The following is a 19,427-nucleotide window of genomic DNA, read 5'->3' on the forward strand; positions in this document are numbered from 1 at the left end:
TGTATGGAATGTTGAATGAATGGGAATCCAAATTATCAGCCTTTGTGTTTGGGTAGGGCTATGTTGCCTGTGGACCTCTGTGGACATGCTTCTCGTATGATATTGATCCTGACACATGCGTGATCCTTGCGTGATCGCGTCGCGTTAACTCGTCGAATCTTCAACTCATACCATCATCTTCTTGGAACCCATACTATCTGAGTTATCATATTATCAACACAGTAGTGACACGACGTCCACCTGGCTCTATGTCTCTAGGCTCACCGTCCACGAGCCTTGCAGGAAGCCTCATTTTTGAAACTCAGGGGGATCTTACTGAAGCAAGCCCAACTGGTAGCGCCGACGAGAATGGCGGCGCAATGGAAGGCGAAAAAGATAGGCCGCACTCGATGTATGTTAGATTATTCGAGGGTGCGTCCAATGACTCTAATTCAATTCATCACGAAGATGAATACGTCTGCAGAAATGCTCCACGAGGTTATATTGTATGAACATCACCTGTTTACCAGTGAAGAAATAAGCTGTTTTCAAGCTTACGCGTCTATGGACTGTGTGTATTCCTTCAAATCTTTCCACTATTTGTCTTACCATCACTATCTTGGACGTCGCAGACGACGTTCAATATCTCTTTATCCGATTGTGTCTGCGAAAGTCGGATCAATGGATGCGTTTAAGCAGTTTTGATAATTACCGATCTGAACTTGGAGATAACATAATTTCTGTCGTGAAGAGTCTTTGCGCAGCGCGGGTATCCGATGAATTTCGGGTCAAGCAGGAGGAGCTAGACTCCACCAACTCTTTGAATGCTTCAGACAACATGGATCCCAACAGGGCACCAGAAGTAAAATTCAATCTCTTTGTAGAAGATCAGGATCAAGCAACGTTGGTTGAACTTTTGCAATGTCTTACCGTGGATGAGCTCGACAAGATGGCGAAGGACCGCAAGCTGAAAATTCGAAAGAAGGTCATCATCTAGCACCTGGGTTTACACCACCGCTTACGCTGAATATCTTCTCTGTGCATTACAGAAGGATATCCTCATCGATTGTTTGCTCAAGAGTTCCTCCACACAGCCGACTATCGACAACTTCTTTACCAAGAAGTCAGATCCCAGTGGCTCCCGACAGCCTTCAGTGTTGGAGCGCCAGGATCAAAGGCTGCGTGAGATGGTCTTAAATCAGTTAGGTAAATGATTTACCCGTTATAGCCGCCCTCCTGCTAATATGCCTTGAAGGTGCTTGTGTGCGCGTCAACGCTGATATTTTTGCTCTTTTTCGACGCATCAACTTGGTATACTTTCGATGGCACGTATAACGAATCTTGGTCTCTCCAACTCTGTCATTCATATCTTTTCAAACAGCACACAATATACGTCAAGCATCCTTACTGCAGCTATCGTTGCCTTTGCACGCAAGCGGCATTACTTCCCATACATCTATGAGCGCACGTGGGACATTTGGCCTGACCGCGCTGCACTATGTGCATATGAACGAGTTTTGGAACTGGAGGCTGAGGTGGATGCATTGCTCGAGGGATTCACTCCTTCAGGCACGCGCTCTAGGTCCGTGCTTAGCAGTACGCCTGTTCCAGACCTCCCCAAAATAGAGCCAAGGGACGAGGACAGGGTTGAAGGGAATGAAACCGCTCGGAGGCTAGCGGCGAGAGCAGTGGCCAAACTAGTCTTTGATGGCGGTATATATTCTGAGTGGACGGCTTTAGTGGCTGCAGAAGGGCATAAGGAGCCAAGGTCTATGGGGTTGGAGCGCTTTCATCACGGTAGATCTTTTAACCCTCTTATTTGCGCGCTAGCTGATGCACTTTAGGTCATGTCTTAACGCGCATTGTGGTCAAGGGCGCTGAGGCGCTCCACATTTTACAAGAATTTAAGCACGAGTTAGACGTATTGCAGGCGCTCATCGATCAACCAAGATGGCGCCGGGGACGACGGGGCCGATGGTATGATCAGCGCGCATTGATTCTCATGGACAAGTTTCCAAGGGATGACATGAAAATCGCCGAGATTGCTCTCAATTCTGTGCTAGACGCGATCGATGACCCGGACGTGCATCTCGGTGAGAACTTAAAATGTTTCCCTTATTCAATCGTTCATAGCTGATGTCTATCAGTCTACCGACCCATGCTAGAGCGACGTGTTCTTCGTCTAGAGAAAATTCTGAAGATCCCGATAGACCAACGCCATACTTCCGAGAATGATTTGAAGAAAACATCATCGATATCCATAGAGGGCGTGCGGGTGCACAGTCGGCTGGAGGGAATGCGCCTGGATTCTATTGGGCAGGTTGTTGCCAATTCCTCAAAGACGCCGCTTTCGCAAAGCCAATTACCCTTCCCTGTGAAGAAACCTCTGTTCACTACTTTTAAGAAAGGTGGATTATCATCCTTAGAAAAGAAAGGAGATATAAGAACGGAGGTAAGGACAGACCCTCCTTCCTTCCTGTTGAGGGAGCCTGATAAATTCTGTGAGGTTCAGCCATCGGAGAAGAAGGGGAAATCGATTTGGGTTGGAAGGGACGGAGAGCAAGTGAGCGTTGAAATCCTCGCCTTGCAATACTACGAGGGTCGCGGCTATAAAGGGTTCGGTTCCCCATTTCAATGCATGCAATTTGCTGATTCAATAAAACATCAGGTTTCATACCGAGGGTCGCATCCTTACCACCCTCTTCGGCCTCTTGTTCTGGGACGTCTTGTTTGCCCCGGTTCCGGGCGCATTCGAGACCCCTTACCAGACTGCCCCGTTGGATATTGCAGAAGACACATTCTTCTTTTCTCGTGAAGAGCTCATTCGCGCGCGAATCTCCGAGATCCAACTAGGCAGGGCTCGCGAGATCTTGGAGGCTGTTGATGACGAACACAGGGAGAAGGGGACCTGGTGCGTGGGAGTCCGGTGGGACCTATTCGAAAAGCAGAATCTGCTGGAGATTGTAGACGTCAGTCTTTCTTGCGGCCGTCTTGAGGGGTTTCATGCTGATTTCTTGCGATGCAGTGCTTCGACGGCAAAGCTCTCTCAATCATTTGCCGGCTCTTCTGCGAGGAGTACGCTAAGCGTTGCTCAGGGGTTCCGGATCTGTTTCTATGGAACCATGAGCGGAGGGAGTGCAAGTTCGTCGAAGTCAAGGGCCCTGGAGACTCGTTGCAGGAGAACCAGAAGGTAATTCTTCTCGTTTCAACCCTCGTCTGCCTGCAGGCTTTTGACATTTTTGCGCGCAACCAGCTCTGGATCGACGTGCTTCTTGGCGCCAACGTCGCCGTCGAAGTATGTCGCGTCAGCCCGATGGGACAGAGCCCTACAAAAGCCAAACGTCGAGGGAGTCCGCGGAAGTCCAAAGCGTCCAAGAAAGCTGCCAAGGTGGAGTCAGATACGCACACCGAATCCGTACCAGGCTCCGACGATGAGGTAGACCAGTTTTTGGACGCCTCGCAGCTCGGAGAGTCGATAATGCTCGAGCCGACGACTCCTTCGCCGATCCAGCCTTCCCAGGGGACTAAGAGACATTCCGACGACGACGACTACCTGCCTGACCCCATCAAACGTGCCCGAAGATCGTTGTAGATCTGCTGAAGGATGTACTTCGCCGAGTTGAAAGTGTTGTTCGATTTGATCCTCTGCTTTCGTGGAATTTTTCATCTATCTTTATCTCATGGTCGTATATATTCATCATCGCTTTCAATCTTTTTCACGGTTTCAGGGATTCTGCATGCTATCTATGTGTACTCACCCACTGTATTTATGGCTACCAGCAATTCACAGACTAGCACAAACTACATACTGCATGTTCGAATGGGTTCCGCGACACAACTCAATTGCAAGCGCCTGAAGCAGTCCGACCTGCGCCACTACAACCCAAATTTGTCCCGGTTTGGTTCGCCCGCTTCGCCGTCTACGACAATCCCAGTCGTCCTCTCAAGCTCCCCCTTCCCTCGCCACGTCTTCCTCCCCTTCTACTTCTCATCCCCCTCGTTCAACTCATAGCAATGGCCGCCGTTGAAGTACAGGAAATCCGTGCGGCGTCGTATGTCGGTTTCGACTCCATCACGCAGCAGATCGAGCATAAGCTGCTCAAGCGCGGATTCCAATTTAATGTCATGGTCGTCGGTATGTGCTCTTCTGGTCTTCCCTTTTGACTGGGCAATGTGGAGGCGGGAAGAGGCATAGACAGTGATCGTAGTGGTCTGTGCGTTTCAAGCTTTGGGGCTGACGTGCGTCGTTGTTGGTGTCGTCAGGCCAAACGGGACTGGGCAAGTCGACGCTCATCAACACCATCTTCGCGTCGCACTTGATCGATTCGAAGGGACGGCTTGAGGCGGACGAGCCTGTCAGGCAGACGACGGAGATTCAGACGGTCTCGCATGGTGCGTCTATTCACTGTATAGCTCTCATGTTAGCCGGAGGTTGAACTTGCTTTTCCTGCGGTCGCGGTCGTCTGCGGGGCGTTCGGGCTGCAGTCATCACGGAGAACGGCGTGCGACTGAGGTTGAACATCGTCGACACGCCTGGGTACGGCGACCAGGTGAACAACGAGAACTGGTACGTCCGCCGCTCCCCCCATTCCGCTCTGGCTCCCGCTCTTCCCATCATGCCTTGTCTCGTCCGCTCACTCTATCGCCGGCACATATAGCTGGGACCCGATCATCAAGTATATCAAGGACCAGCACAGCGCGTACCTGCGCAAGGAGCTCACCGCGATGCGCGACCGGTACATCCAGGACACGCGCATCCACTGCTGCTTGTACTTCATCAACCCGACGGGACATGCGCTCCGCGCGATCGACGTGATCGTTATGAAGAAGCTCAGCGAGGTCGTCAACGTCGTCCCCGTCATCGCGAAGGCGGACAGCCTGACGCTCGAGGAGCGCGAGGCTTTCAAGCAGAAGGTGCGTTCTCCATTCGGTTACTCTGCCAAGTGTAGGGTCGTCGATTTTGTGAGACCGGAAGTACTGATTGCGGGATTGGTTGACTTTTTTGGCACCTGTGTGGGCCGGTCTAGATCCGCGCGGAGCTGTTCCACCATAGCATCCGTATGTATCCGTTCGACACGGAAGAGAACGACGAGGAGGAGGTGCAGCTCAACGAGAGCATCCGGGTGCGTCCTGTTTGATGATTCTCTTGGCACGGGCGCAGCATGCGCGGTGCTGACGACAGTACTCATAGAACATGATCCCGTTCGCGGTCGTCGGCTCTGAGCGCAACGTGATCATTGGCGGGAAGTCCGTGCGTGGGCGCAAGAACCGCTGGGGCGTCGTCAACGTCGAGGACGAGACCCACTGCGAGTTCGTGTCGCTGAGGAACTTCCTCACGAGGTGCGTCTGACGAACTTCGCTCTGGGCGACCGTTGAGTGCTGACGACATGTGCCGTGCGCGCGTGTGCAATTAGGACGCACTTGCAGGACCTGATCGAGACGACGGCGCAGATCCACTACGAGGCGTTCCGCTCAAAACAGCTTTTGGCGCTCAAGGAGAACGCGCGGCCACAGCAGGCGGCCTGAAGAGCCCACAGTGTGCTTTCCTTTATCCCTAAAAGATTGTCATACCCGCGCACTCAGCTGCGCCCCCCGTCGCTCATTTGCTTTTTCTTTTCCATTGCTCGTTTTTCTCGAGAGATGCTCAGCACGACGTTTTTTTTCGCTGATAAGTTTTTTCTCTAATTGATGTTGTTTCTTTTTGTCGGACCTACCAGGAATCAGATTTCAGAACCAGAATACCATCGTGCCAAGTTGTTTTGTTGATTTTTACTGTCGTCCCCGTCTCCCGTGCGATGTGGAACAAGCAGTGATCGAGCCTTTCGCTACCGATATGTGCGGTTGTTCAGCTTGTGCGTTGTTTGTGTGCCGTGAATGGTCGATTTTGCAGGTTTGCGTTTGTGATGCAAGGACATATACAATGAATTTAATTGTCGATGCGTGGTCGATGACTGGTCGATCCTCAAGTGGTCAATGCGCCATGCCTTTACTAGTGCCATCGGCGATGGCTGACGGCGAGGAGTCACGACTATCCGCATGCCTTTCCTTCGAGCGCTTGAAGCTACGCAGGAGTTTCGGAGAGTCCAGGAGGTTGCGGCAGTGTTGCGGCGTGCAGAGACAGCCAACGCCGCTGGATCAGATGTCGGTCGGACAAACGAGGCGCTCGTCATCGGGAGACGGCATCTGAGGCAGATATCGGGAGCGCCGAGTCACGCGGCATGCGACCTCGTGCGATGCGTGGTTTTTGCTTGTTTACGACGCCGTAAATTCAGCGAGGCGGGAACATAATACAGACGTGGGTGTGGATGGGCGGACGTGGGCTGTGCGATGTTGTCGTTGTTGCAGATGAGGGCGTTGGTGGTGGGAGAGAGCGGCGCGTGTGCCGCGGAGGGCGTCGCTCGGGAGAGGGGCCGTGATCCAGTTGATGACGCACTGCGCCGGCGCTCAGCACACGCAGCCTCCCGTGGGCGTCCGCAGGCCTCCGTGAGCGAAAAAAAGCGACGACGGCCCGTGGGCGTTGGCGCAGCGAGATGCCGTACACGATGGCGAATGCTGAGAGGCGCGGGGGAGCGGGGGAGGGCGAGGACGGGGTGCGCCGAGGGGATGGGTGGGCGGGTGCTGAGTCAAGGGGGCTGACGCGAGCGAGGAGGGAATGATCATGATTCAGCCCAGAGCTTGTGAACCAGCTGCTCGTCCACGGACGGCGCTCGCACTCTCCTCTCTCTCATCATCTCTTCCACCCCCTCCTCCATGTCCTCGAAACAGAAGGGACTCGGGGCATGGTACGACCGCCTCACAAACTGGAGCGTCGAGGACATCTTCTCCCGCGTTCGTCCTCCGGGACCCCCGCGCACCGTCTTCGTCAACGAGCCCCTCCCACACGATTATTATGACCACAAACACAGGATCAAGAAAGATCACCTCTATGCTACTAACCAAGTCATCACCTCCAAGTACACAATCCTCACCTTCCTCCCGAGAAACCTCCTCGAACAGTTCCGCCGCGTCGCAAACATGTGCGTTCACGTTTTATCTTCTCCCTTGCTCTGCGTCCTGGCCTCGTCGGTCCTCGGAGCACCTGTGTGCGCGCGCGGGACGGTGCTATTTGTTTTATTCGGGCTTGGTCAGACGAGGGGTGGAGCGTACATGGTCATCCGTGACACGCTCCGCGTCCGCCTCTCTCGGACACCTGTCCTCATCCCACATATCCCAAATACTGCGATCCAATCTCCAAATTTGACAGTGCACAGCTCCTCTGTATCGCACATCATATCACCGCTATCCATACATGGCCCACACTGCGCACACGATCCTGCGCCCGCACTTTCTCCGCCGTCTTCTCTACTCCTGAGTGCTTTTATATCGTTTTCGACTAACTCACCTACCGCAGATTTTTCTTGGCCATCGCCATCCTCCAGTTCTTCAACAAGTTCTCTACCATCTCTCCCGGCCTCGTCATCCTCCCGCTTCTAGTCGTCTGGGGCATCACCGCGCTCAAGGACGGCTATGAGGACATCAAGCGCCACCAGTCCGACCGTCGCGTCAACCACTCTGCGGTCCGCGTGTTGACCGGCGGCGGATGGGAGAACCCGAATGGCATGGCGAAGAAAAGCAAAACGTTTGTGCGCGCGCTCACGCGCCGGCGCAAGCGGGCGGGCGCGAACGCGGCGGGAGAGGTGCACGAGGGCACGTCCGATATCGAGATGCTGCAGCACGGCGCGCCCCCCGAGGCGCTCTCGCCTGCGAACGAGGTGTCTGGCCCCGTGCACCCCGACGTGGAGTACGACGACGGGAAGCCCGCGGGGTCGGACCCGGGGCGCGCGCACTGGAAGCGCACGCTGTGGGAGGACGTGCGCGTCGGCGACATCGTGAAGATCGTGGACCACGAGGCGCTGCCCGCGGACGTGCTCATCTGCGCGACGAGCGAGGACGAGGACGTCGCGTTCGTGGAGACGAAGAACCTCGACGGCGAGACGAACCTCAAGTCCCGCCACGCGACACCCGCGCTCACGTACATGCGCGACGCCGCCGCGTGCGTGGACACCTCGCAGGGCGCGTTCCAGGTCGACTGCGATCGCCCGGAGCCGCATATGCACAAGCTCAACGCGGCGGTCGTGACGCACGGTGGGGAGGCGCGCGTGCCGGTGGACTTGCAGATGACGATGCTGCGCGGGACCGTGCTCCGGAACACGGCGTGGGTGATCGGCGTGGTGATGTACACGGGTCGGGACACAAAGCTGATGCTCAATTCGGGGGGCACGCCGAGCAAGCGCAGCAAGGTCGAGCGGCAGATGAACCCGATGGTGTTTGCGAACTTGCTCATATTGGCTGTCATGGCCGTCGTGTGCGCCATCGTGGATTCGGTGCTCGAACATCGGCTGTATCCGCGCGGTGCGCCGTGGTTGTTCGACGACAACCGGTCGGACGATAACCCGACTATTAACGGGCTGGTGACTTGGGCGTTCGCGCTCATCACGTACGTTGGCGGCCCTTTCTTCTTGTCTTGCGCATTCTCACGTTCATTTCTCTTCTCCTCTTCTTTTTTGTCTGTTCGGTACGACAGGTTCCAGAATATTGTACCGATCTCGCTGTACATCTCGATCGAGGTCGTGCGGACGTGTCAAGCGGCGTTCATATACTTCGATAAGGAGATCTGGTACGAAAAGACGGACCAGCCGACGCTTGCGCGTAGCTGGAACTTGTCGGATGATCTGGGACAGGTCGAGTATATTTTCTCGGACAAGACTGGTACCTTGACTCAGGTGCGTTTAGCTCTCTTTGACATCTCCCCCCTTTTTCATGCGGTGTCGGGAGCTCGTGGACATTCCGTGACAAGTGGGATATTTGGAAACATGCCCGAGAAGGCCGTGGCTTCATGCTGTCATTTTCTTTGGCCGTGTATGAATGTCACTCATGCTCTTGTGTATCGCAGAACCTCATGGTCTTCCGTCGGTGCTCGATCGGGGGCAAGGTCTACCGAGGGGACGATGACGCAGAAGACGAAGTCGTCCTCCTCGACCAGAAGTCAAGCAAGTCGGTCCAGGACCTCCTCCCTCCCTCCGTGCATCAGTCTCCGTCGCACACGTCCGTAGACAAGGCCCCGCCCACTGGGGACTCTGCGCGCACCGAAAAGCCTTTGGGCGGCGAGCACTTCCACGATACGGCTCTGGCGACGGACATCGCCACCGCCGCCACCGCAGACAAGCCGGGTGAGCGCCATCGGCTCAATGGATTCTTCACGGTGCTCGCACTTTGTCACACCGTGCTCGCCGCCGTCGATCCGCACACGGGCGCGCTGGACTACAAGGCGCAGAGCCCGGACGAGGCCGCACTCGTACAGGCCGCTGCGGACGTCGGGTTCGAGTTCAGAGGACGGGACAAGGACGTGTTATTCTTGAAGACGCCGTTCGAGCCCGAGGTCGCCCGGTTCAGACTCTTGAATATTTTGGAGTTCACGAGCGCGCGGAAGCGTATGAGCGTCATCGTGCGGCGGCTGGCTGGGGGCGACGAGAGCCGGGAGGAAGAAGTCGGCGAGCTCATGCTGCTGTCCAAGGGCGCGGACAACGTGATCTTCGAGCGGCTAGCGCCCGGCGCGGAGAGGCTCAAGGCAGAGACGGAGGCGCAGCTGGACGAGTTTGCGCGCGAGGGTCTGCGGACGCTGACGCTCGCGTGCCGGACCGTCGATGCGGGCGAGTATGCGGCGTGGAGTGCGCGCTACGCGGAGGCGACGGCAGCGATCGACGATCGCGAGGAGCTCGTGGAGCGGGTGTCGGAGGAGATCGAGGGCGGGCTGGTGCTGCTCGGGGCGACGGCGATCGAGGACAGGTTGCAGGACGGTGTGCCCGAGGCGATCGCGGACTTGAAGAAGGCGGGGATCAAGATCTGGGTCGCGACGGGGGACAAGCTGGAGACTGCCATCGGTGCGTAGGCCCGTCTCGTTTCATGTGCTGTTCCTGTGCTCATGCGGTTTCTTTGTCCGTGTAGCTATCGGACACAGCACGAACCTGATTGGCCGCGAGTCGAATATCATCATCGTTCGCGGGCGCGGGGACCAGGGGCGGTCGATATATGCGCAGATGCTGCACGCGGTCGAGGAGTACTTCCCGAGGAGCGGTCTTTTGGACGATCCGCTGGTCATCACGGACGAACTCGAGGGGGGGACGTCGTCCCGCCGCAATTCGCAACAGATATATCCGCTGCAGCGCGTCAACACGGGCGTGTCGTCGATCGTGGGATCGGACAATGGACACAAGCCGGGCGGGTTCGTCCTCGTCATCGACGGGCTGGCCCTTACCGACGTGCGTGCTCTTTCCATTCGCCTCCACTTACCGATACTGACAATGCATTTGCGAATCTGCAGGCGCTGGGCGACGACAAGCATAAGCATTTGCTGCTCAATCTTGCGATGCAGTGCGAGGCCGTCGTGTGCTGTCGCGTGTCGCCGAAACAAAAGGCTCTAGTTGTCCACCTTGTCAAAGACGGCCTGGGCGCGATGACGCTGGCTATCGGCGATGGTGCGAACGACGTGAGCATGATTCAGGTGGGTGTTTCACGCGGTGCTTGCTTGTGTTGCTTGGACGCCATGCTGATCGAAGGCATTGGGGCTCTGTTAGGCCGCGGACGTCGGGGTCGGCATTTCCGGGGAGGAAGGCTTGCAGGCTGTGAACTCGTCTGACTACGCCATCGCGCAGTTCAGGTTCTTGAAGCGGTTGATCCTCGTGCACGGGCATTGGTCGTACGCTCGCAACGGAAACATGTGGGTGTCTTAATTTAGTTCGTGCATTTTCAGCACTGATGGGAGCCTCGTGTGTAGGATCGTCAACTTCTTCTACAAGAACATCATTTGCATTGGCGTGCTGTGGTGGTTCCAGATATATTGCGGTTGGTCGTCTGCCTAGTAAGTCGAACAAGGTTTGCATCTTGGCGCCTTGACACGTCTAACCCATTCAAACCAGCGTCTTCGATTATACATACTTGCTGTTCTGGAATTCTTTCTGGACCCTTTGCCCCGTGATTGCCATCGGCCTCTTTGATCGCATAGTTGGTGAGAACTTGATGTCCATTCTTGCTGCGCCGATGTCTGTGGAGGCTGATGTGCTCCCTCTTTTGTCGCGCGTGTGTTAGACGATCATGTTTTGATGGCGTTGCCGGAGCTCTACCGGTATGGACGCGAGGGGAAATGGTTTGACATGAATTTGTTCGCTAGGTTCATGGCCGACGGCATTGTTCAGGTGGGTGGCTCGGGTTGCAGCGTTGGGAGACGATTGACCTCGGTGCTGATACGCCCCTCGCACTACAGTCCGCGATCATCTTCTTCGTTTTGCTCTATGGATACTTCTCGCCAACCGCCCGAAACGATGGATATGATGTTGCTCAGTACGAGTTCGCCACGGTAAGAAGTCGCTTGGCCCTGGCCTTCTTTTCTTCGGGGAGCGATGCTTATCTTCTTTTCCGTTCCAGACCATGGCTATCTCAGCTGTCATGGCAGCCAACCTTTTCAATGGTATGAACACCAACGTGTGGACGGGCTGGGTCTTTTTTGCTGTGCTCGTCGGTATCGTTCTCGTATGGGCATACACAGTGCGTGCTCGTGATCCTTTCTGTTTGGTTCGCAGTGTCTGATGCGTGGTGGTTCTTGTTCAGGCTATCTATTCTGTCATCTCCCCTGGTTGGTTTGCGACAGACGTCTTTGGCAACGATCACTTCCTCTTCCTCTCACCCTTGTTCTGGTTCGGGCTCCCCATCACCGTCCTCATCTCTCTCGCTCCGACGTATATCTACAAGGCCTGGAGCTTCGGTTTCAGCCCTAACGATATCGAGATCATGCGGTGGAACCACAAGCTCAACCCGCGACTGGACATCGTCAACGAGGCGCACATGCGCAGTCGCCAGGACCTCCAGCCCTCACAGCCGTCCACGAATCCTTACGGCGAGCGCCCGCCCGCCTTTGCGCAAGCGAGCCAGATCGACATGGCCACGGGCCTGCGGTCGCAATCGCGTGGGTTCGACTTTGCGACGGAAGAGAACGGCGTGGCGATGCGGCGCATGCAGAGCAATCTCTCCGGTCGCCATCCGCTGGCGCCGATCCAGGAGCGCAAACGGCGACCGAGCACGCTGCTCAAGTCAATACGGCGGCCGCTGCGCAGGAAGAAGCCGCCAACTCCGTCGGAGCAGCTTCCGGAACAGTGATGTGGGCCTCGTTTGCTTTCCGTTTTCTTTTATTGTGCTCAGTACCCTTTCACACCGCCACCTGTCGACACCTCCTTTCCACCCCCTACTTTCCTCTCCTTCCCTTCCTTGATCTGTCTGCTCTGATATATTTGCCGACATTCGTTTGCAACGCGTTTGTTGTACTTTTATCTGCTTAACATCTCCCCCTTCCCCCAGTTAGGCGTCTTGTGGTTTTAAGTAGCATCATAGGTATCGGCCTTCTGTAGCTCGACTCGATTATTCTCGCATGCTACTTAGCGCTCTTATTTACTTAATGAACGGGCGAGCATTCGCGCGGAAACTCACACCTATGTGGATGTACTTCAGGGACATAACACTATCTATTCATTTCATTAAGAATGCCGCCCGTGACCGTTGGCTCCCCACATGAAGACACGGCTCGCAGTATGGCAGAGTATGGCCTGTTCTGTGCAGTGGAGTGCATTTTCATTTAATGTGGGGATCGGAGACGGCCGTCGGCATCGCAAACTAAGACTGATGCAGATGCGACTCCTCGCGTACACGGAGATGGAAAATCGCGAGCGGTGCTATCAAGATGCTCTTTTGTCTTAGTCGGCCGATGCGGGAGCACCGGGTAACAAAAAGGTTTCATTCGACAGACTATGGAAAACGATCAGATACTGTAAGTCCATGTGGAAAGCGGAACCTAGCTGTCATGCGTTCATACATGAAGGCGATGGTGCGAGGATGTGTGAAACGAGCATAGCTCGGGGGCACGGAGCGCAGATTGGGTGGGACAGTGCCAAACATTTCGGACCTAGTTTGCTGGAGCTTGCGGGACGTGATGTTCTGGCGATTTGTCGCGCGCCCGTCCGGCGAGCTCGATATGCGTGGACCCAGAGCCGTAATGCACGAATACCGTCCGCTTGGGCTGGAGCTGCCTTTCACGACGGCGCGGACCATCTCCGAAGCGCTTGTGGCGTTCAATGGGTGGTCGAAAGGAGTTGCTTATCAGGACGCTAGGGGAAGTGGCGGACTGTCTGGATAATGCGCCGGAACGCGGCTGAATACACCGCCGAAATAGCCTGTTTGTACAGCGGCAAACGAGGTCGGGACGTCGTCAAAAATAGAAACTGACAAGGATTTGCGATACGGCATGCGGAGGTCAATCGAGGAATGCTGGAAACCTGATGTCAATCCCGGAAGCGGTCTCTACAGTCCAAGGTAAACTGCGCAGACGGAGGAAAAGAGGGAGATGAATAGTGAACCGTACCTTTCATCGAACAGCCCATGTGCACATCGCACTGGACAGCTGGACCCTAGGTGTGGGAACGGTGCAAATGGGGCAGACGACGATGCTCGACACTTGACTTATGGTCGACCAAAACACGCAGGGAATTTGAAAGAGTCGTAGGCCACAGGATCTGACCGATGCTTACCTGGTACTTCCTTTATGATTCAATGCCTGATCATAGGATTCAAAGAAGGTTTTGGGGAGGGCTGGCCGCTTAGATGAAATTCAGCATCCGCATGAAGAAAGATAGACACGAAGACTGGCCTCCTGAGAGACGGAACAGAGACGCAATTGAAATAATCATCTGTATGATGGGTCTGATAACCTAGGCCAGCCTCTGTCGTGATTCCATTTCTCGGAGAGAGCGAAGGTCGCAAAGTTTTGTCTTGAGGGCGTTGTGACATGGCTTCCCCCAGGTCTTGATATAGTCATACCTGCCCCTGCTCATGCTGTAGCTTGGGAATTTTAGAGTCGCATATGGAGATCGCACTTGAACGTCGGCGAAGAAGCACAATCAGTCGGCAGGCGGTATGGAGCAACCGTCAAAGGATATGCAAATAAAGTTAAAAAACGACCCCGACCGCTCAACTCACATGATGACATGCTTGTGCATTGAACGCCGTCCGCCGATTATTTGCCAGGATCTCTGTGCTGTAAAGGACGTCTTGACGTACCGAAGTGGACGTGGATGGATCATGAATCTTTAGACTGAACCCGGTGTTTGTAGCTCAGATTCGATGTTTTCGAAAGGCAATCTGCGTGCTGATTGATTCACGGGACAGTGGGAAGGGAAGAGTAAGCATCTGATGCTTTATGTGTCTGTCAAGCTTCAGACAGCGTCTGAACGTAGGACCTACTTTGAGCTGTCGACGCGGAGAATGCCAGGGAGAAGGGTGAATCTGGAAAATCTAGGTTCGGGTGTTGGCTATCAGGGCGCTTCTGTCGCAACATGTTGTGAGACCGATCAAGCCGCAAAATGGGCCTCCGAATGACAAGGCAGAACAGGGATCTGGGGGTAGGCACTTTTGAACTTACAGTACGAGGCGGTAGAGGTGTTTCAGCCTTCCAGGCACGACTGAGGTGGCGGTGGCGCCGCTTGCCTAACGAGGCAGAAATTGTTCGTTGCCCGCTGCGCCATCCGACAACGCCATCGTCCTTTCCCACTCTCCTGCGGATCAACATCCCCCTTCTGTCCTCGAGCCAACTCCACTATAAATCTTATCTCTAAGCTACTTGGCTCTTTTACCCATAGTCCGAAAAATTAATGAAATGCAATCCCGATTTCAACACTGGTGCCTTCGCTTGGATTCTCGCGCATCGATACGCTATTGTTCTCCTCGTCGTCATCACATCTTCCGTTCTGTGAGAGAAGCGCTTCTTTCCCGTGGAATATGAAAGCTCTCCGTCTCGGCCGCCTGCTCTTGTCACTCGCCGAGGACGCTCGTGGCGCTAGCCTGCGACTTTGACAATAAGGTCCTCCGCACTACTTTACTCTGACCTCCCCTTACCTCATCTAATTGTGAGCGCCTTGAGAGACTCCTTGGGCTGGCAGTTATTACGCGAGTGCAAAATGCGAACTGTGCGGATAATGCAAACGTCGAGCTGAATGCATCGTAGGTGCACGGCGGTCAATGACAGGGCGGAACCATTGACAGCCATAGCCTGATCCCGTCCACGCTCAAACCGCTGCCGTGATGGGCAGGGGCCGTCGCCCCAGATTCACTTCATCTTCCGATCTACCGACAGATGCAGGTTCCGTTGATTCGGTCTTTTGTTTCCAAATCCGAGTCTGGCTTTCCTCCATCATTATCATGTTTCTGCGCAATGGATCAGTACTTTGTCCTATGACAGGAACGACCAAGCGAGATCCCTCGAATAACGCTAAATCTTCCAGACGGATCCACTCGGATATCATGGACCGAACGGGACCTACGTCCTCACGTAGACAACTATTTCGTGTTGTGGCATGACGGTGAACCGGGATCCATACACGACCCGTCAACTTGGATATACGGGGCGGAAGTTCATCCGACCACATATAAAAGGTATGTTCGTGGTGTTGTTCGTTCCTCCTCACCCCCCCGCTTCTCCTCCGCTTCTCTGCACATTTTGGGATTGCCTCTCGTGACAGCTTTCTGTTGCCTTTTGACGCTGTCTTTGACGCTCTCGCCTTTCGCCCTTACAAATTCAAGTGCCACCGATGTCAGTCAACACATCTCCGACCCTCTCCACCTCCCCGTCTACGACACGTTCCCTGTCGCCCGCGCCCACGCTTTCTCCCCCAACGTTTTTTATCCTGCCCGATCTAGTCTCTCATTGTCCATTTTCACTCACGTACCATCCCAACGGGGATGCTATCGCTTCCGATTCACTTCAATGGCTGCTTTCCTTCGTGCCTCATTTCACACCACGAAAGGTCGCCGCGATGCATGGCCTCCAGGCCGGAGAGCTTACGGCGTATTGTTACAACAACTGTTCACCCGAGCGACTTCGCGTCGTCAGTGACTTCATGAATTATCTATTCCATCTCGACAACATCTCGGACGGGATGATGGCCAAGGACACCAAGGGGCTTAGCGATTGGGTCATGAACGCTTTCGAATGGCCCGACGAGTTCCACCCATTGAAAGGCCAGTCGGAAGGTGTCGAGGAAATCAGTGCGGCCAGGCTTGCCCGAGAGTAAGTTCGCTCTTTGCTCCGGAATTTTCTCACCATCTCGGGCTAACCGGTTCCGTATGTCATAGCTACTGGTCCCGCTGTGTCCGTGACGCGCGCCCGGATGTTCAAGCGCGGTTCAAGTCTTCCATGCAAATGTTCTTTGAGGCTGTGCAGCGGCAGGCCGAGGACCGCGGTCAGAATGTGGTCCCGGATCTCGAATCGTACATCGACGTTCGCCGCGATACGTCCGGGTGCAAGCCTGTATTCGACCTCATTGAGTACTCGCTCGACCTGGAGCTTCCCGAGAAAGTTGTCGAGCACTCTGTCATCAAGGCGCTTAATCAGGGCGCGAACGATCTTGTCACGTGGTCCAACGTAAGCTTGTAGTCTCTTCATTTTGATCTGTCCTATTGTTGCGGCATGCGCGCAGCGCGCGCCGATGTGTAAATATGCGGTGTGAGAAGGGAAGTTCGGATGCTGACCATTGATTTCGGCTCCGTTTATAGGACATCTTCTCGTACAACGTCGAGCAGGCGCGCGGTGACACCCACAATATGATCTGTATCTTCATGGCGCACGAGGATTTGACCCTGCAAGAAGCCGTCGATCGGGTCGGGGCGCTTTGCAAGCAGACGATTGACGCGTTTGTCGAGAACCAGGCGCGCGTGCCATCGTGGGGTCCCGACATCGACCGCGACGTGCAGCTCTACGTGAACGGGCTCCAGGAGTGGATAGTCGGATCTCTGCATTGGAGTTTCATGACGCGCCGGTACTTTGGAGATGACGGCACGACGGTGAAGAAGACGCGGTTTGTCAGCCTGTTGCCTAGGGAGGACCTCGGGAAGCAGGCTTAATCAAAACAGGAGCAGCGGGGAGCAGCGGGCAGGATGGTACTCGCGGCGGATGGAGTAATTTTTTTCTCGCTTTCGTTTGTTCCGTCGGCCTGGTATGCGCTGCGCAGGGCGGCGAGTGTGAGGAGTTTGAGTCTTCTGACGTGGCAGTTATTTGGACGGCTTTTTATTCTTTCTTGACTTCTTGACATTCTCACCTATAGACTCGTATGTTCGTTCTAGTTCTCTTTCTTTTCTTCTGGCACTTTGGCCGCCAACGAGGCGTGCACGCGCAGCATATCATTGGATAATATTTATATATTACGACCCTCTTTGCAGTGATCACGATGTATTGGGCTGTTGTGGAGCCATCGCGCGTAACACGACTTGAGCGCGAGGCATAACTAATGTATCCGTGCAAATTCTCAGGGCTCGATGCTGCGATAATGCCGCATAACCCGCTCCAGCATGGAGGCCCGCTGGCAGGGAACACTGCCTCGCGCAGGCAGGCATTCCACAGTAAGGGTCTCGAAGCTGAAGCTATAGCTTAAAATATGAGGCTGTTGAATATCCTTTTGTCTTGCATCATGGCAAGGTCGAGAGAATATACCAGCATTGGGACAGCTTGCGCGGTGAATCCGCAGCATGTACGTGTGTTACGGTATGAGTACGATATACGTGGTCGATGCGCGGAGGCGAAGAGGCATTGAAGCGGTAAGGGTCATGTTGTCCTCGGCGCTCTCCGGTAGTGAGCATTACAGCGTGTGAATGTCCGGTACATGGCCTGGACGAGCGCCCAGAGAGCGCAGACGGAGATGCACAGGCACAATGCGTGCAGGTGCGTGCTTGCCTGGTGGGTTTCTCGTTTCAGCCGAAATGAAGTCTACTCTAGAGCCTTCTACGCGGATGATGATTCTGTGTCTAAATTTGCATCTTCTGTGGTCCCTTTTCGATATCTGTTTTTGCATCAATTCAGATTTTTGGACGTTGAGGGTGCCTGAGCGCGTAGCTGCTCGTTCTGCACGACGGTATACGCTGCAAAGTGTTCCGGTCGAGCACGCCGACTTAACCACGAGGACTCCGCGGCATAACCCACGATGTCGGAGTCGACATCGACGAGAGTCGTTGGCCGTCAGATGGTGATATGGTCAGCAGTTATAGGGGTGTTTACTCAGGCCAGATGAGACAGAATGGGATCTGCAGTTTTTTTTTGGTTGGCAAGGCATCGATTCAGCCGCGGATATGACGGGGCTACGTACCTGAAGCTACCTGAGGCCTAGAGGGAATGCGGCATGAGGTTGTAGTAACCCGAATCGCATGTCAAATTACCAACGATGAGTGGGTGGAAGGATGGGTGACTCGGCGCTGGCCCGCATTCGAGTTTCGATGTGCCTCGCAATACCGGCGATATGGAACAGGGTCGGTGGATATGGTTATGTGACTGTGTTAATTCGATAGTTACATGCTGTATGCTGTGTCGGTCAAATGAGGGATCTTCAAGCACGAGCTCGCCTCCTTGGGATAGTATGGCGATCGGGCCGAAGTTCAAGCCGCCTAGTGAAGCGCGATGATGCGGGGGTGAGGCGGTGATAATCAATTGTGGCTAGCTAGGTGGCTAGCTAGCGAGGAAGAATATGTAGACGGATGGAAAGATGGATGGAAGATGCTTCAGGTTCAGGCGCAGGTCTACTGCCGATTTGTTATGGTATATGGACTTAACTCCTTCTGCACGAACTATCGATATGTGCCATCCCATGGGGGGTTAGGGCCTTCTCCGGATGCGCTCACTGTGCACATGTACATGAGTAGCATCCACCCACGTCACGGGCGGAACATGAGGCTACGAACTTGAAGGTACTTACTGATTATGGCACCCGGCGTCAAAACAAGAGCGATGGAACAACCTGCGGAACACTGGTGATATAGACCAGGATACCATGTGCATGTGTTACGGTGAGAATAATCACTTATCCGACCAGCGTATCGATGGTGGTTCAGAATGAGCTATCCGGAAGTTGAAAGTTTCGATAGTCGTCAAGGGCTCTGGACGGACCTTCGCGCGAGCATGCATGGCTTTGCACAGTCCATCGCACGCAGGGGGCTGCCGTGATGTATCTGATGACAGCGACTGATTCGTACTTATGTTTCAAACGAGCTGGAGCCGTTGGGTCCCACAACAGCGGTGCATCTCTGTATGCTCGCGCGCTCTTGCGTGAGAGAACCGTCACCAGCGGTCATTACAACAAATAAGCAATCAGGATGCCGTTTGGGAGTGTAAGTATATATCGGCCTACTGCGCGGGAGCGTGCGAGAAATCAAGGAGGGCGGTCGTCCGGGGTTTCATTTTAGCAACACCGTCGGCATTTGATCCTGACCGCGGCTGCCATTGAGGTGAAAGTCCGAGAGGGCATGGTACGGCATACGCAAAGCCCATAAATAATAGACGTGCGTAAGATGGGTGACTGCATGCTATCAATCAGTGGCAGAGCGGTGGC

General features: G+C 54.6%; 6 protein-coding genes across 6 annotated transcripts; 4 read left to right on the forward strand and 2 right to left on the reverse strand.

Moving 5' to 3' along the window:
- Nucleotides 1-248: 248 nt before the first annotated feature.
- HETIRDRAFT_432658 (uncharacterized protein) lies at nucleotides 249-3,783 on the forward strand (the record flags this gene model as incomplete). The annotated part of the gene is made up of 11 exons (XM_009544665.1): nucleotides 249-411; nucleotides 464-550; nucleotides 612-964; nucleotides 1,029-1,185; nucleotides 1,235-1,304; nucleotides 1,361-1,776; nucleotides 1,824-2,072; nucleotides 2,127-2,595; nucleotides 2,648-2,948; nucleotides 3,005-3,169; nucleotides 3,233-3,783. 11 exons carry the CDS (start codon nucleotides 249-251, stop codon nucleotides 3,569-3,571), a joined length of 2,769 nt encoding a protein of 922 aa, XP_009542960.1. The 3' UTR covers nucleotides 3,572-3,783.
- Nucleotides 3,784-3,885: 102 nt separating this feature from the next.
- Nucleotides 3,886-5,931, forward strand: HETIRDRAFT_380507 (uncharacterized protein). The gene is made up of 7 exons (XM_009544666.1): nucleotides 3,886-4,114; nucleotides 4,243-4,371; nucleotides 4,465-4,546; nucleotides 4,638-4,893; nucleotides 5,007-5,102; nucleotides 5,171-5,319; nucleotides 5,394-5,931. The coding sequence occupies exons 1-7, from the start codon at nucleotides 3,994-3,996 to the stop codon at nucleotides 5,503-5,505; spliced, it is 945 nt and encodes a 314-aa protein (XP_009542961.1). The 5' UTR covers nucleotides 3,886-3,993; the 3' UTR covers nucleotides 5,506-5,931.
- Nucleotides 5,932-6,188: 257 nt separating this feature from the next.
- HETIRDRAFT_449083 (uncharacterized protein) lies at nucleotides 6,189-6,639 on the reverse strand (the record flags this gene model as incomplete). The annotated part of the gene is made up of 2 exons (XM_009544667.1): nucleotides 6,189-6,411; nucleotides 6,482-6,639. The coding sequence occupies 2 exons, from the start codon at nucleotides 6,637-6,639 to the stop codon at nucleotides 6,189-6,191; spliced, it is 381 nt and encodes a 126-aa protein (XP_009542962.1).
- Nucleotides 6,640-6,702: 63 nt separating this feature from the next.
- Nucleotides 6,703-12,168, forward strand: HETIRDRAFT_60087 (P-type ATPase; the record flags this gene model as incomplete). The annotated part of the gene is made up of 13 exons (XM_009543530.1): nucleotides 6,703-6,995; nucleotides 7,370-8,455; nucleotides 8,543-8,741; nucleotides 8,912-9,899; nucleotides 9,964-10,277; nucleotides 10,340-10,519; nucleotides 10,593-10,735; nucleotides 10,793-10,876; nucleotides 10,935-11,023; nucleotides 11,104-11,210; nucleotides 11,279-11,371; nucleotides 11,440-11,559; nucleotides 11,623-12,168. The coding sequence occupies exons 1-13, from the start codon at nucleotides 6,730-6,732 to the stop codon at nucleotides 12,166-12,168; spliced, it is 4,215 nt and encodes a 1,404-aa protein (XP_009541825.1). The 5' UTR covers nucleotides 6,703-6,729.
- A 590-nt stretch (nucleotides 12,169-12,758) lies between these two features.
- HETIRDRAFT_100276 (uncharacterized protein) lies at nucleotides 12,759-13,113 on the reverse strand (the record flags this gene model as incomplete). Its single annotated transcript, XM_009544668.1, has 2 exons — nucleotides 12,759-12,810; nucleotides 12,878-13,113. The coding sequence occupies 2 exons, from the start codon at nucleotides 13,111-13,113 to the stop codon at nucleotides 12,759-12,761; spliced, it is 288 nt and encodes a 95-aa protein (XP_009542963.1).
- A 2,531-nt stretch (nucleotides 13,114-15,644) lies between these two features.
- HETIRDRAFT_167573 (uncharacterized protein) lies at nucleotides 15,645-16,956 on the forward strand (the record flags this gene model as incomplete). Its single annotated transcript, XM_009544669.1, has 3 exons — nucleotides 15,645-16,123; nucleotides 16,189-16,477; nucleotides 16,609-16,956. 3 exons carry the CDS (start codon nucleotides 15,645-15,647, stop codon nucleotides 16,954-16,956), a joined length of 1,116 nt encoding a protein of 371 aa, XP_009542964.1.
- Nucleotides 16,957-19,427: the final 2,471 nt, after the last annotated feature.

Source organism: Heterobasidion irregulare, assembly GCF_000320585.1.
Source record: "Heterobasidion irregulare TC 32-1 unplaced genomic scaffold scaffold_02, whole genome shotgun sequence".
Classification (NCBI taxonomy): domain Eukaryota; kingdom Fungi; phylum Basidiomycota; class Agaricomycetes; order Russulales; family Bondarzewiaceae; genus Heterobasidion; species Heterobasidion irregulare.

Coding starts and splice junctions, on each gene's coding strand:
- HETIRDRAFT_380507 (XM_009544666.1), top strand. CDS start 3,994: ATGGCCGCCGTTGAAGTACAGGAAATCCGTGCGGCGTCGTATGTCGGT. Junction 4,372..4,464: donor GATTCAGACGGTCTCGCATG/GTGCGTCTATTC, acceptor TTCGGGCTGCAG/TCATCACGGAGAACGGCGTG. Junction 4,547..4,637: donor CAGGTGAACAACGAGAACTG/GTACGTCCGCCG, acceptor CGGCACATATAG/CTGGGACCCGATCATCAAGT.